At 44.1% G+C, this 12824-nt stretch overlaps 1 protein-coding gene across 3 annotated transcripts in view; it reads left to right on the plus strand.

The window, feature by feature from the left end:
• Positions 1-12824, plus strand: part of LOC122539839 (NGFI-A-binding protein 1-like) — a 56934-nt gene that overhangs the window by 19359 nt on the left and 24751 nt on the right. For 2 of the 3 annotated variants that reach the window (XM_043674940.1, XM_043674942.1), the window contains exon 3: positions 11998-12131. In XM_043674940.1, coding sequence (XP_043530875.1) covers positions 11998-12131 — 134 coding nt within the window. The remainder of the gene's footprint in view (positions 1-11997; positions 12132-12824) is intronic. The other variant, XM_043674941.1, reaches the window with a different exon arrangement.

Consider the following 12824-nt stretch of genomic DNA (forward strand, 5'->3'; position numbering starts at 1 on the left):
GTTCATAGCTCCTTGAAAGTGGAGTCGCAGGTTGGTAGGATAGTGAAGAAGGCGTTTGGTATGCTTTCCTTTATTGGTCAGAGTATTGAGTACAGGAGTTGGGAGGTCATGTTGCGGCTGTACAGGACATTGGTTAGGCCACTGTTGGAATATTGCGTGCAATTCTGGTCTCATTCCTATCGGAAAGATGTTGTGAAACTTGAAAGGGTTCAGAAAAGATTTACAAGGGTGTTGCCAGGGTTGGAGGATTTGAACTATAGAGAGAGGCTCTACAGGCTGGGGCTGTTTTCTCAGGAATGTCGGAGGCTGAGAGGTGACCTTATAGAGGTTTACAAAATTATGAGGGGCATTGATAGTATAAATAGACAAAGTCTTTTCCCTGGGGTCGGGAAGTCCAGAACTAGAGGGCATAGGTTTAGGGTGAGAGGGGCAAGATATAAAAGAGACCTAAGGGGCAACNNNGGTTTGGAGGGATATGGGCCGGGTGCTGGCAGGTGGGACTAGATTGGGTTGGGATATCTGGTCGGCATGGACGGGTTGGACCGAAGGATCTATTTCCATGCTGTACATCTCTATGACTCTAACTACTAACCTACTGTATAATACAAAGCAAACCCTTACACTGTGCAAAGCAACACCAAAAAAAGAAAGAAAAGCAAAAAGAAAACGCACAAAATGCAAAACAGCTGTGCTCGGCGCAAGGCTCCCAAACAAAGGAAAGGGAACATTGTATACATACCCGTATTAACTCGGGAGACCCCCGCCAGGGCCCAGGGCATGACAAATCTAATAATCCTGGTTAAACAAACGTCCTAGTTAAGATAACTGATAAATCTATGTCCAAATAACTCAAGTAGGGCTGCAATTCTTATAAAAATTGTCTGTTGTGTGGTGCACCATGTTTGTGAAAAAGTCCAAGGGAATGTGCTCCATAATTAATTTCTGCCATCCCAGCAAGCCCAGCGGGTTCTCAGACACCCAATTTATCAGAATATTCTTTCGTGCACAGTATGCAAGAATATTAAATAGTTTCTTCTCATGCCCGTCTAAAGATGGTAAATTCGGTAGACCTAAGAGGAGAGCTATCGGGCCTACTTTGACTTCAGTCTCTAGTCATGCTTTTGACTGAATTCAGAGTCTGACAGAAAAGTCTGGTCCTTTGCCATTTTCCATAGTAATCCTGATTTTTGTATCTCGCTGTGCCCCAAATCAGTATCAGTTCCTCAGAGCCCATATGAAGCTATTTTTGGCAGCTCACTCACAGCCTAAGTATCTGTTCCTTAAAGTCTGGTTAAAGCAGCTTACTGGTTAACATTGGTACGCCTGGCAACACCTTGATTTCAGGTTTTTCAAATCCCTACTCTGCCTCGCTTCTCCCTATCTCTGTCATCTCCTCCGGGTCAGCTTCCCAGAATCACAGAGTTGTTACAGTGCTGAGGGAAGCCATTCGGCTGTCTGTGCCTGTACTGCCTCTTCAAACGAGCATCATTACCCAGTGCCAATCTCCTGTCTTCCCCTTGCATGCCACTAACCAAGCAGTGCCTCTTTGAATGCCTCTTCTGCAATCCTGATTTAAATTGATTCATTATTGATGACCAGGCCTTCAGCCTCCAAAACTCCAACCTGTGGAATTTCCTCCCTAAACCTCTACAACCGTCGAGGGTCCCCTTTCACTCTTAAGACGCTCATGAAAAAGTATGCATTTGTCTTCATACCTTACTGTGATGTTTGGTGTTCAGATTTATTTGGTGCTCCTGTAAAACTCGTTCAGCCATTTTTACTGTCTTAGAGGTGCTTTAGTTGCTTTTGGTAGTTTTAATGTAAGATCGCCTGGAGTGTTGGAGGCTGAGGAGTGACCTTATAGAGGTTTATAAAATCATGGATAGACAAAGTCTTTTTCCTGGGGTATAAGAGTCCAGAACTAGAGGACATAAGTTTAGGGAGAGTGGGGAAAGATTTAAAAGGAACCTAAGGGACAACTTTTTCACATAGAGAGTGGTACGTTTATGAAATGAGCTGCCAGAGGAATTGGTGTAGGCTGGTACAATCACAACATTTAAGAGGCATCTGGATGGGTATATGAATAGGAAGGGTTTAGAGGGATATGGGCCAAGTGCTGGCAAATAGGATTGGATTAGGTTAAGATATCTGGTCAGCAAGAGTGAGTTGGACTGAAGGGTCTGTTTTCGTGCTGTACATCTCTATAACTCCATTTAGAGAAGTTGGTGCAGAGTTGATGGATCAAAGGGCCGTTTCTGCACTGAATGATTCTGTGCACCTATGACTCTTTTGGCTTTGTTAAGGATTTGAAGGCAGCTCACAGGCTTATTCCAATAGTTGGTGGTGTAGTGGTAATGTCACTGGATTAGTAATCCAAAGGTTCATTCTGTGGGTTCAAATCCCAATATGTTAACTGGTGGAATTTAAATTCCATTCATAAATCTGGAATGTAATGGTGACTATTCTTTACTGTTGTTGTAAAACCCATTTGATTTACTCCTGTCCCTTTAGCAAAGGGAGGAGAAAGTGAGGTCTGCAGATGCTGGAGATCAAAGTTGAAACTTTATTGCTGGAACAGGCAGCATCCAGGGAACAGGAGATTCGACGTTTCGGGCACAGGCCCTTCTTCAGGAATGCTCCCTTTAGCAAAGGGAGCCTCAGCAATGAGATTGAGAGAATAGATACAGCAACTGATGTGACCTTTTGTTTCTGTCAGTCTTTTTACTTGCTTTTTGTCACTTAAAGCCTGATTTTCACATGTTAGTCTATAGGGATATCTATGGCGTCATTAAGACCATTTTGACTTTTGCCCTACTTTGAAATTCAACACCTCAAAAGCTGTTATTCCTGGCCCTGCGATCGCCACCACATGATATATAATTGCTCCGTCATAATTTATACATTTCTGAATCCCGCGTGCAGAAATTGCACACTCCAGCTCTTTTTATTGCGCAGTATCATGTGCACTATATTTTACCACAGCTACCTGTTGTTTCTGTATGCCACTGCACACGCATTGTAGGTCAGCTCACAAGCTGCCAGCTTTCATCTTTCACAGAAGCAGACTTGCAGAAACACCCGTGTCAGCTGTGGCTCAGTGGGTAGCAACCTCACCCTCACAGTCACCAGGTTCTGAGTCTGAGTTCCCCTCCCAGAGCTTGAACACAAACCTCTACACTGACGCTCCAGTGCAGGGCTGAAGCTGTGCTGCACTCTTTGAAGTGCACATTTTCAGATGATATGTTAAAACTGAGGCTCACCTCCCTGCTCGGCCAGCTCCTAGAGGCACTATTTTGAAGGAAACATCAGAGCAGTACTCTGAACTAAAATTTATCCCTCAATCAGCATCACCAGAAATGGATTACCTGCTCATTACCGCATTTCTGTTTGTGGGAGTTTGTTGCGCAAATTGGATGCTTTGTTTCCAACCCCACAGAAGTGCAAATGCACTAGACTGAATACCACCCAGAAATTTCATATGTTACCCTTTTATTCTCGGAGAATTGTAACTGGAGAGTTTGAGGTATAGGGAGAGGCTGAATAGGCTGGGGCTTTTTTCCCTGAAGTGTCGGAGGCTGAGGGGTGACTTTACAGAGGTATATAAAATCATGAGGGGCATGGATAGGGTGAGTAGTCAAGGTCTTTTTCCCAGGGAAGGGGAGTCCAAAACTAGAAGGCATAGGTTTAAGGTGAGAAGGAAAAGATTTAAAAGGGATCTGACTGGTAACTTTTTCACACAGAGGCTGGTGTGTGTATGGAATGAGCTGCCAGAGGAAGTGGTGGAAACTGGTACAATTACATTTAAAAGGCACCTGGTTGGGTAAATGAATAGGAAGGGATATGGGCCCAAGAGCTGGCAAATGGGACTTGGTCAGATTGGGGTATCTGGCCAGCACGGACAAATTGGACTGAAGGGTTGTTTCAATGTGCATGACCCAATGACATTAAGTGACGCTGTCTTGCAAGTACTTTCTTGGCTGATTATTATGGAATGCGCCATATAAATGCAAGCTTTTCTTTCTTGCTTCAAACCGTAACCTAATGGAAAAAAGGAATATAACTTATTTAGTCACCTTGAAGCAGGAACCTGAGAGAAATTAAAGCTATTTTTCCAATGGCCAATGCTCTTTGTATTGCCAGGTTTATTTTTAGTGTGCATCAATTTCTTTATCCAGCAGCTTTTCTTGAAATAACCGATTGATGTTAGGTAGATTTCTGTAAAATTGCTACCTCAGCTATTATCACAGAGTTGTAATAGCACGTGCTGTGTTAAAATAGCAGAGAGAGAAAGCCCCTTGGGATCCTAAAACATGTGACGGTTTTTCCTTTAATTCCACTCGCTCCTCCTCCTCCTCCTACTCCCCTTGAATTTCTGCCATTAATTCCCCCTGAACCCAGCCCCTGGCTCTCACAGTTTCTCATTGTTTCTGTTCTTTTGTCTCTGTGCCTGTTGCTCTCTGTTCTTCTTTGAGTTAAAGGTCTCTAAATAAAGGCAGCAGTCCATCTGCCAAGCTGCCCCGTTACTGAAATCAAGTTCTATAACTTCAAAGGGGACTCAAAAGAAAACAGGCTGCTTTTAAACAAGAGGGGCGATTCAGCGTTCCCAGAGAGACAGAGAAAGGGAGAGAGAGAGAGAGAGAGAGAGATCAGCCTGGGAAATTGTGTAGAATGTGGCCGGTGATTGGTGTGCATAGCTGCAGGATCTACTGTCTTAATCCAGGCTGGGGAAAGTACTGACAAAGAAGTGTTAAGGATGGTGTTACGTGAAACCTTGTGAGTCTGCGACTCCTACTTTGTGAACATTGATTCACATAATGAGCTGTTGGAAAGAATGCTACCAATCCCGACCCACAAATACATGTGCTGCTCCTGTCCTCCACAGACTCTTAGGTTCGATTTGAATTAGCTTTACTCTCAGTTGAACTCAAATGAGTCAAATATTCTACTTCCATCAAGTTCCAAAGCTGGAATAAAAGCCAAATTCTGCAGATGAGGGAGATCTGAATTTTTTTTTAAAATGCTAGAATAAAATAAAGAACTGGAAATCCGAAACCAAAACAGAAATTGCTGAGGGATTAGCACTGCAGCCTCACAGCACCAGGGAGCCGGGTTCGATTCCAGCCTTGGGCGACTGTCTGTGTGGAGTTTGCATGTTCTCCCCGTGTCTGCATGGGTTTCCTTCCACAGGCCAAAGATGTGCAGGCCAGGTGAATTGGCCATGCTAAATTGTCCGTTGTGTTAGGCACATTAATCAGAAGGAATTGGGTCTGGGTTGGTTACTCTTCGGAGGGTCGGTGTGGACCTGTTGGGCCAACTGGCCTGTTTCCACGCTGTCGGAAATCTAATCTAAACCCAGCAGGTCTGGCAGAATCTGTGGAGACAGAACAGAGTGAACCTTTTGGGTTCAGTTCAGCAGAAGGGTCATTGGACCTGAAAAGCAAATGCCATCTTTGCCTGGTCTGGCCTACTCTGTACTCCAGAGGCACTGCAATGTGGTTGACTTGGGTGGTTAAAAAGGCATTTAGCACGCTTGCCTTCATTGGTCAGTCCTTTGAGTATAGAAGTTGGGAAGTCATGTTGGGGTTATACAGGACTTTGCTGAGGCCTCTTCTGGAATACTGTGTCCAGTTCTGGTCGGCCTGTTATAGGAAGCATATTATTAAGCTAGAGACCATTAAAAAGAGACTTACCAGGATGTTGCCAGATACAGAATGATTGAGTTATAAGGAAGGGCTGGTTAGGCATACTTTTTTGTCACTGAGCATAGGAAGTTGAGAGATGACCTTATAGAGGTTTATAAAATCGCAAGGGGTACAGACAGGGTTAATGTAGGTGTCTTTTCCGTAGGATGGAGGAATTTTAAGACTAGGGGGTATCTTTTAAGGTGAGAGGAGAAAAATTAAAAAAAGACATGGGAGCAAATCTTTTTACACAAAGCATGGTTCACGTGTGAAATGAACTTCCTGAGGAAATGGTGGGTAAAGGTACAGTTACAGTGTTTAAAAGTTACTTAGATAAGTGCATGAATAGGAAAAGTTTGTAGGGATATGAACCAGGAGCAGGCAAGTGGGAATAGTTTAGTTTGGGATTGTGTTTGGCATGGCCTGGTTGGACTGAAGGGTCTGTTTCCATGCTGTATGACTTTATGACTCCTAACTGCCCTCTGGGCATTTAGTGATGGATGATAAATGTGGCCCAGCCACTAACCCTTGCATTCCGTGAACAAATAAATAAACCAAAACAGAGAGTGCTGGAGAAACTCAGCGAGTCTGGCAACATCTGTGGAGAGAGAAACAGGGTTAACGTTTCAACATGACTTCCTCAGGAAGGATTCTGAAGAAGAGTCATTTTTGACTCCAAATGTTAACTGTTGTTTGTCTCTCCACAGATTCTTCAAAAAGTGGACGGTGTTTAATCTGGTATGTGCAGGAGTGAATATGTCTTTAATTTAAATTAGCATTAACTGACCCTGTATGGGTGTAAAATATATTAACAGTCAACCTTGTTCCTTTAACAAAGCCAAACTAAATCATTTCCTCGGTCAGATGAACTCTGTTCTTTTGAGGAGATAAATTATAAATCTCAGACTCTTGTGAAAATGTTTCTCATGTCCAAACATTCCCAGCCCAGCTCATTGCTAGCTTGACCTTCATGGTCTATAATCTCAACAGTAATGAACCTTTTCATTCAAGTAAATGTTTGAGTGCCTGCGTTGATGTTTTCTGGAAATGCTTCTTTTGGTTCAGAAAGTGTGAGCCTGGAAAGTGAACATTTGGGGCTGTCTGAATGCTTCTGTGTCGGATGTCTGATCACAATCACATCGTTCTCCCTCAGATTTCAGCCAAACACAAGCCATAGGTCTGCCAATCTTAACACTGCACTTCGATTATGTCTGTATCAGGTTTCTTTCTCATTTTTTTGGCTGTGTATTTAAAGTTTCCAACTATTTAACAGAGTCAGAGAGTCCTACAGCACGAAAACAGACCTCTCAGTCCAACCAGTCCATGACGAACATTAAACCCAATCTAAACCAGTCCCACCAACCTGCTCCAGGTCCATATTCCTCCAAACCTTTCCTATTCATGTAGTTATCCAAATGTTTTTTAAAAGTTGTAATTAACGTGGGGGATTAAAGAATAGTTACATCACAGAAGGAGGCTATTCATCTCATTGTGTCCATACTGGTTCTTCTGCACATTAGGGATAGCTTCCATTGTATTGTTTGGCACTACCAGTGTGTTAAATGGGATGGAGTATCAAACAGAAGCAATTTAAAACTGGGAGTTCCACAAAGTGCAGAGGGGCATCATTGGTAGCGGAATTTAACCACAATCTTTAACCCCATGGCCCCCAGCACATACTCCACTCTGCCATCATCATCACATTGGGAGCTGCTTCAGTGAAGAGTGCATGTAGATGGGTGGCATGGTGGTTAAGTGGTTAGCACTGCTGCCTCACAGCGCCAGGGACCCAGGTTCAGATTAGAGTGGTGCTGGAAAAGCACAGCAGGTCAGGCAGCATCCGAGGAGCAGGGAAATCAACGTTTCGGGCAGGAGCCTTTCATCAGGTTGGGCGACTGTGTGGAGTTTGCACGTTCTCCCCGTGTCTGCATGGGTTTCCTTTGGGTGCTCTGGTTTTCTCCCATAGTTGTGTAGTTAGATGGATTGGCCGTGGGAAATGCTGAATGGAAATGCAGAATTGTAGGGATAGGTAAGGGTGTGAGTCTGTATGGGATGTCCTTTGAAGGGTTGGTGTGGACTTAATGGGCTGAATGGCCTTGCTTTCACATAATAGGGATCTGTGTTAAGATTTGTGAGAAACAGGCCCAGGCATATCTATAAATGAGGTTCTAAACTGGTGAATCCGCAAACCAGGACCACTTGTGTGCCAGACAGAGTAAGTAGCACGCGATAGGTAGGACTAGTGAACCCACATTCCAATGGATCAGATATAAGTTCTGCCCTCCTGCCATACGCAATTGTGAATGGTGGTGGACAACTAAATAACTCACTGGAGGAGGAGATAGCTCCACAAATATCTCCGTCCTCAATGATGGGGAATCTTACACATCAGGGCAGAAGCATTCACGTCCACCTTCAGTTAGAAGTGTCAAGTGTTTGATCCACCTAGGCCTCCTCCAGAGGCCCCAGCACCACAGATGCCAATCTGCAGCCAATTCATGTGATATCAAGAAATGGCAGCAATGCAGGATATCACAAAACCTATGGGCCCTGACAACATTCTTCTATTACTACTATAAACTTGAGCTCCAGAACTAAATGCGCCCCAGTCAGGGTGTTAAAAATATCGATATAAGTACCTGACAATGAGGACAATCGTCCAGTTATTTCCATGCACAAAAATCAGACCAAAGTAATTACCGCCCCATCAGTATACTCTCAATCATCAGCAAAATAATGGAAGGAGCCATCCATTGTACTGTCAAGTGGCACTAAAGTCATAAAGATATACAGCACGGAAACAGACCCTTAGGTTCAACCAGTCCATGCCAACAAACATGAAGGATCATACAGTTGAAGAGTCAGGAAATGGTTACAACATGTAAAGGAGCCCATTCAGCCGGTCACATCCCTCCTGGCCCTTCTGATGGAGTAATTCTTTGAGCCTCACCGTCCTATGGCCTTGGAAATTGTTCCCCTTCAGACGATGCTCCTGTCTGAATTACTGGGGAACTTTGGCTCCTTGTGCGTCTTTTCTGTGAGCGTGCAGTTGTGGTTCAGACGTGTAACGTGACAATGTTAGTGAGGCTCATGACAACACTCTGTGCCAATGGAATAGGTCTACAGCAGGGAGGGCTGATCAGGACTCTGGGTGATGGTGGAGAGTGGGTCAAGCAACCGGTTTTGTACCCCTCTCCGTTTCATTTCCACACGAGTCAGTGTCTGTACAGGTGGTACGTCCCTGTTTTATGCCAGGGCTTGGAGAGCTGATCTCTCCCAGTATTGACAGGGAGGAGTGGGAATTGTTGTTTTTATTCATTTATGAACTGTGGGCACAGCATCTACTGTGCAGAAGGCAGTTAAAGGTCAGCCACATTGCAGTTGCACTGGAGTGGTGAGTGGGCTCGACTAGGTAAGATAAGAACGTAGGAATAGGCCATTCAGCCCCTCATGTCTGCGCCTGAAATTCAACAAGGTCATGGCTGAAAAGCTGGAGGCCTCAACTCCTGTTTGGAGCCACCTTCTCGTAGCCCTTAACTTCCTGATTGGTTCAAAAATCGACCTATCACTTCCTTAAGTACTTTCATTGATATAGCCTCCACAACTCTTTGGGGTAGCAAATGCATCAGGTATTCACTACTCTCTGGAAGAAGACTTTCCTGTGTTTTAAATGAGTGTCCCCTATGTAGCCTAGTTCAAGATTTCCCCAATTTGTCTAAAAGTGAAACATCTTCTGTACGTCTACCCTGTCATGGCCACTCAGAATCTTGTATGTTTCAAGAACCCCCCCCCCCCCGCACTCTTTTAAAATCTAATGAATAAAGGCCTACCCTGTTTAATTGTTCTTAATAAGTTAACATCTTCACCCCTAGTATCAGCCTAGTGAATATCTTTTGGACTGCCTCCAATGCTAGTACATCCTTGCTTAAATACAGGGACCAAAAATGTACACAGTACTTCATGCACAGCTTGCTCAATGTCTTGTAACAAAATTTCACCAGAAATTGCTGGAGAAACTCAACAGGTCTGGCAGCATCTGAGGAGAGAGATAAACAGTGTTAACATTTTGGGTCCACTGACCCTTCTTCAGAATTTCACGCGTCCCTACATTAAACTCCACCTTCCAAGTTTTTGCCCCCTCACTCAACCTATCTATAATCCCCTTGCAGATTCTTTATGGCCTCATCACAACATCCCCTCCCACCCCTTTTTGAATCTGCAGCAAATACAGATACAATATGTTCTGGCCCTTTCTCCAAGTCACTAATACAGATAATAAGTGAGTGAGGCCCTAGAACTGATCCTTGTGGCACGCCACTTGCTACATTTTTCCAACCTGAAAGAAGATTAATTAATCCTGTCTCTCTGTGTGTTAACCAATCCTCAATCCAAGCTAACGCATGAGCCCATACCATGAGTTTCTAACTTGTACAATAACATTTTATGTGGCACCTTTTTGAATACCATCTGGAAATCCACATGCACAATGTCTACTGCTCCCCTGTATCAACTCTGCATGTTATTTCCTCAAAGAGCTCTGGAAAATTGTCAAACATGTTTCCTTTCACTAAATTTTGTTGACTCTTTTTAATAGCATTAAGCTTTTCTAAATGTCCTGCTATACCTTCCTTAATAATGGGCTATAGCTTTATCCCCAATGACTGATGTTAGTCTAACTGGCCTATACTTTCCTGCGTTCTGTCTCCTCCCTTCTTGAAGAGGGGTATCACATCAGTGGTTTTCTGATCCACTGGAACCTTCCCAGAATCCAGTGAGTTCTTGATTATTTCATGCAATCCCACCACGATATATGCAGCCACTTTCTTGAACACCCTTGGATGCAGGCCTCCAGATCCTGGTGCCTTGTCTGCCTTTAGACCCACGACTATGTCAAATTCTTTGTCCCTCATGACAGCTTGTTACAAGATCTTTTCTATCATTAATACCTTGCTTGCCTGATGTCTTTAGGTTGCGTGCAGTGTCCTCCACTGTGAAGACCAATTCAAACATTGGTTTAAATGATCTGCCATTTCCCTGTTTTATTTAAGTTGGGGACACTAGTTTGAAACTTGATTTGCTCTCCTTCAAACTGAATTTGAAGTTCGACTGTTTTGTGATGTTGCGACACCAGAGGATCATTAGTTACGAGGTTACTTGTTAATCCTACATCGTTACACATTACTCGATCTAAAATAGCCTGCACCCAGGTAGATTCTGTAAACTACCGCTCTAACAAACAATTTGCTGAAGCACTCTTCAAATCTGTACTCCATATTACTCTTGCCCATCTGATTTGCTTGGTTACTATGCAGATTAATATCACTATGGCAATCTTACATGCTTCCATTATTTCCTGATTTATACTTTTTCCGACGGTGAGGCAATTCCTTGAGGGCCTATAGACTCCATGAATCCAGAGACTCCGGTAATGTTCTGTCTCTGACTTGAACCCTGCCATGTCAGGTGGTGGGATTTGAATTCGGGAAATATCTGGAATTAAGAGTCTAATGTTGACTCCAGATCCATTGTCAATTGTCAGAAAAATCCATCTGGTTCACTAATGTCTTTTAGGGAAGGAAATTGCCATCCTTATCTTGTCTGGCCTACATGTGACTCCAGGCCCAAGCAATGTGGTTGACTCTTAACTGCCATCTGGGGGTAATTAGGGATGGGTAATAAATGCTGGCCTAGCAGTGATACCCTCACCTTGTGAATGAAAAAAATGCCAACTCACAGCCATGACATCTTTCACTTGCTAGTCCTAATTTCAGCTCAAACTGATTTTACATTATGATCTATTGCACCTACATCACGTCTCACCACCACACTGATACCATCCTTGCCCCCACCTCCTTTTCCTTTTTTGCCTATTCTTCTGGAACACGAGAAACCCTTGAACATTGACTTCCCATTGACTGCATTGGTCACTCTGCAGTCATGTCTCCGTAATTTTGATAAGACTGGCTGATTTCTTTCCCTGAAGGACATTAGTGAATCGGATGTTATTTTTAGTAATCATAATCGATGATGGTTGCCATTAGGTCAGCTCTTTATTCCAAATTTTTATTGAATTCACATTTCGCTCTAAGCCATAGCGGGATTTGAGCACTCATGCCCAGAATAGGCACTCCCGTTGAGAAGCAGCAGCTCTCTGCATTGAGTGTGAGTCAGATTGGGGAATCTGTGCACTGATTGGTGTCTGAGTTCCTCAAGTGTGGAATGATGCGTCGATATGCTATTGAGTCCCACATTTACTCTGAGCCGAAGCAGTGAGCCCGGCTTTAACTGGTTTGATTTGTCTTTCTCTTTCTGGCAGGTGATGGTCAATGAAGCGGCTGCCCAGCTCTGCCTGATCGACACCACCCTGCTTGCCAGGCGCGACGAACTTTTCCCCCTCGCCCGACAAGTGGTCCGAGACTCCGGGTACAAATACAGTCACAGGTATTCCAGGTAGGGAAGGTGGTTTAACCCAGTCAGGGCCCCCCCCCCACCTCTCCCAGGTACAACCCACAGAACCTGACACCACCAGGGCGAACCATTGAAAGCTTGCAGCTTGTGGTTAACCCTGAAAGGACCAGACACTATCACCGAATCTGTGATTGTGGCGACCTTTCTAATGCCTTGCCACCACAGGGACGTGGCGAGGAATAGTTTTCTGGTGAACAGACTGGAGAAACAAAGCCGAATCAATGTGGATACATCACAATGTGAGCAAAACAAAAAGATTGAATCTGTATTATCTACAGAATGTATATGCATGGTTACAAGGTAAAGCGATTGAACATGATGCTTTTCCAGTTAATTCTGGGGATGTGAGGAATGCTTGGTCAGAACATTTGTTGCTCATCCCTAATTGCCCCTGGGAAGATGGTGTTGTCTAATCTTCTGAAGCCGCTGCAGTGAAGGAGCAGTCAGCTGGGAAGTTTTAAGATTTTGACCTGACAGCCATGAAGGAAGATTAGGGCAATGGGTCCCAAGTTGGAACATTGCAGGAACATTGCCTGGTTCTGGCCTTGGCAGAATTGGGCACCACGCTTTACGGCATGGAGGGAAGACGTATGGGCCTTTGAGTCTGTGCTGCTGTCTTTCTGGGGTAAGGAAGGATGAATAACATGGGGTAAGATTCCCACTGCTGCTGCATTG

Source organism: Chiloscyllium plagiosum, chromosome 33 (genome assembly GCF_004010195.1).
Source record: "Chiloscyllium plagiosum isolate BGI_BamShark_2017 chromosome 33, ASM401019v2, whole genome shotgun sequence".
Taxonomy (NCBI): domain Eukaryota; kingdom Metazoa; phylum Chordata; class Chondrichthyes; order Orectolobiformes; family Hemiscylliidae; genus Chiloscyllium; species Chiloscyllium plagiosum.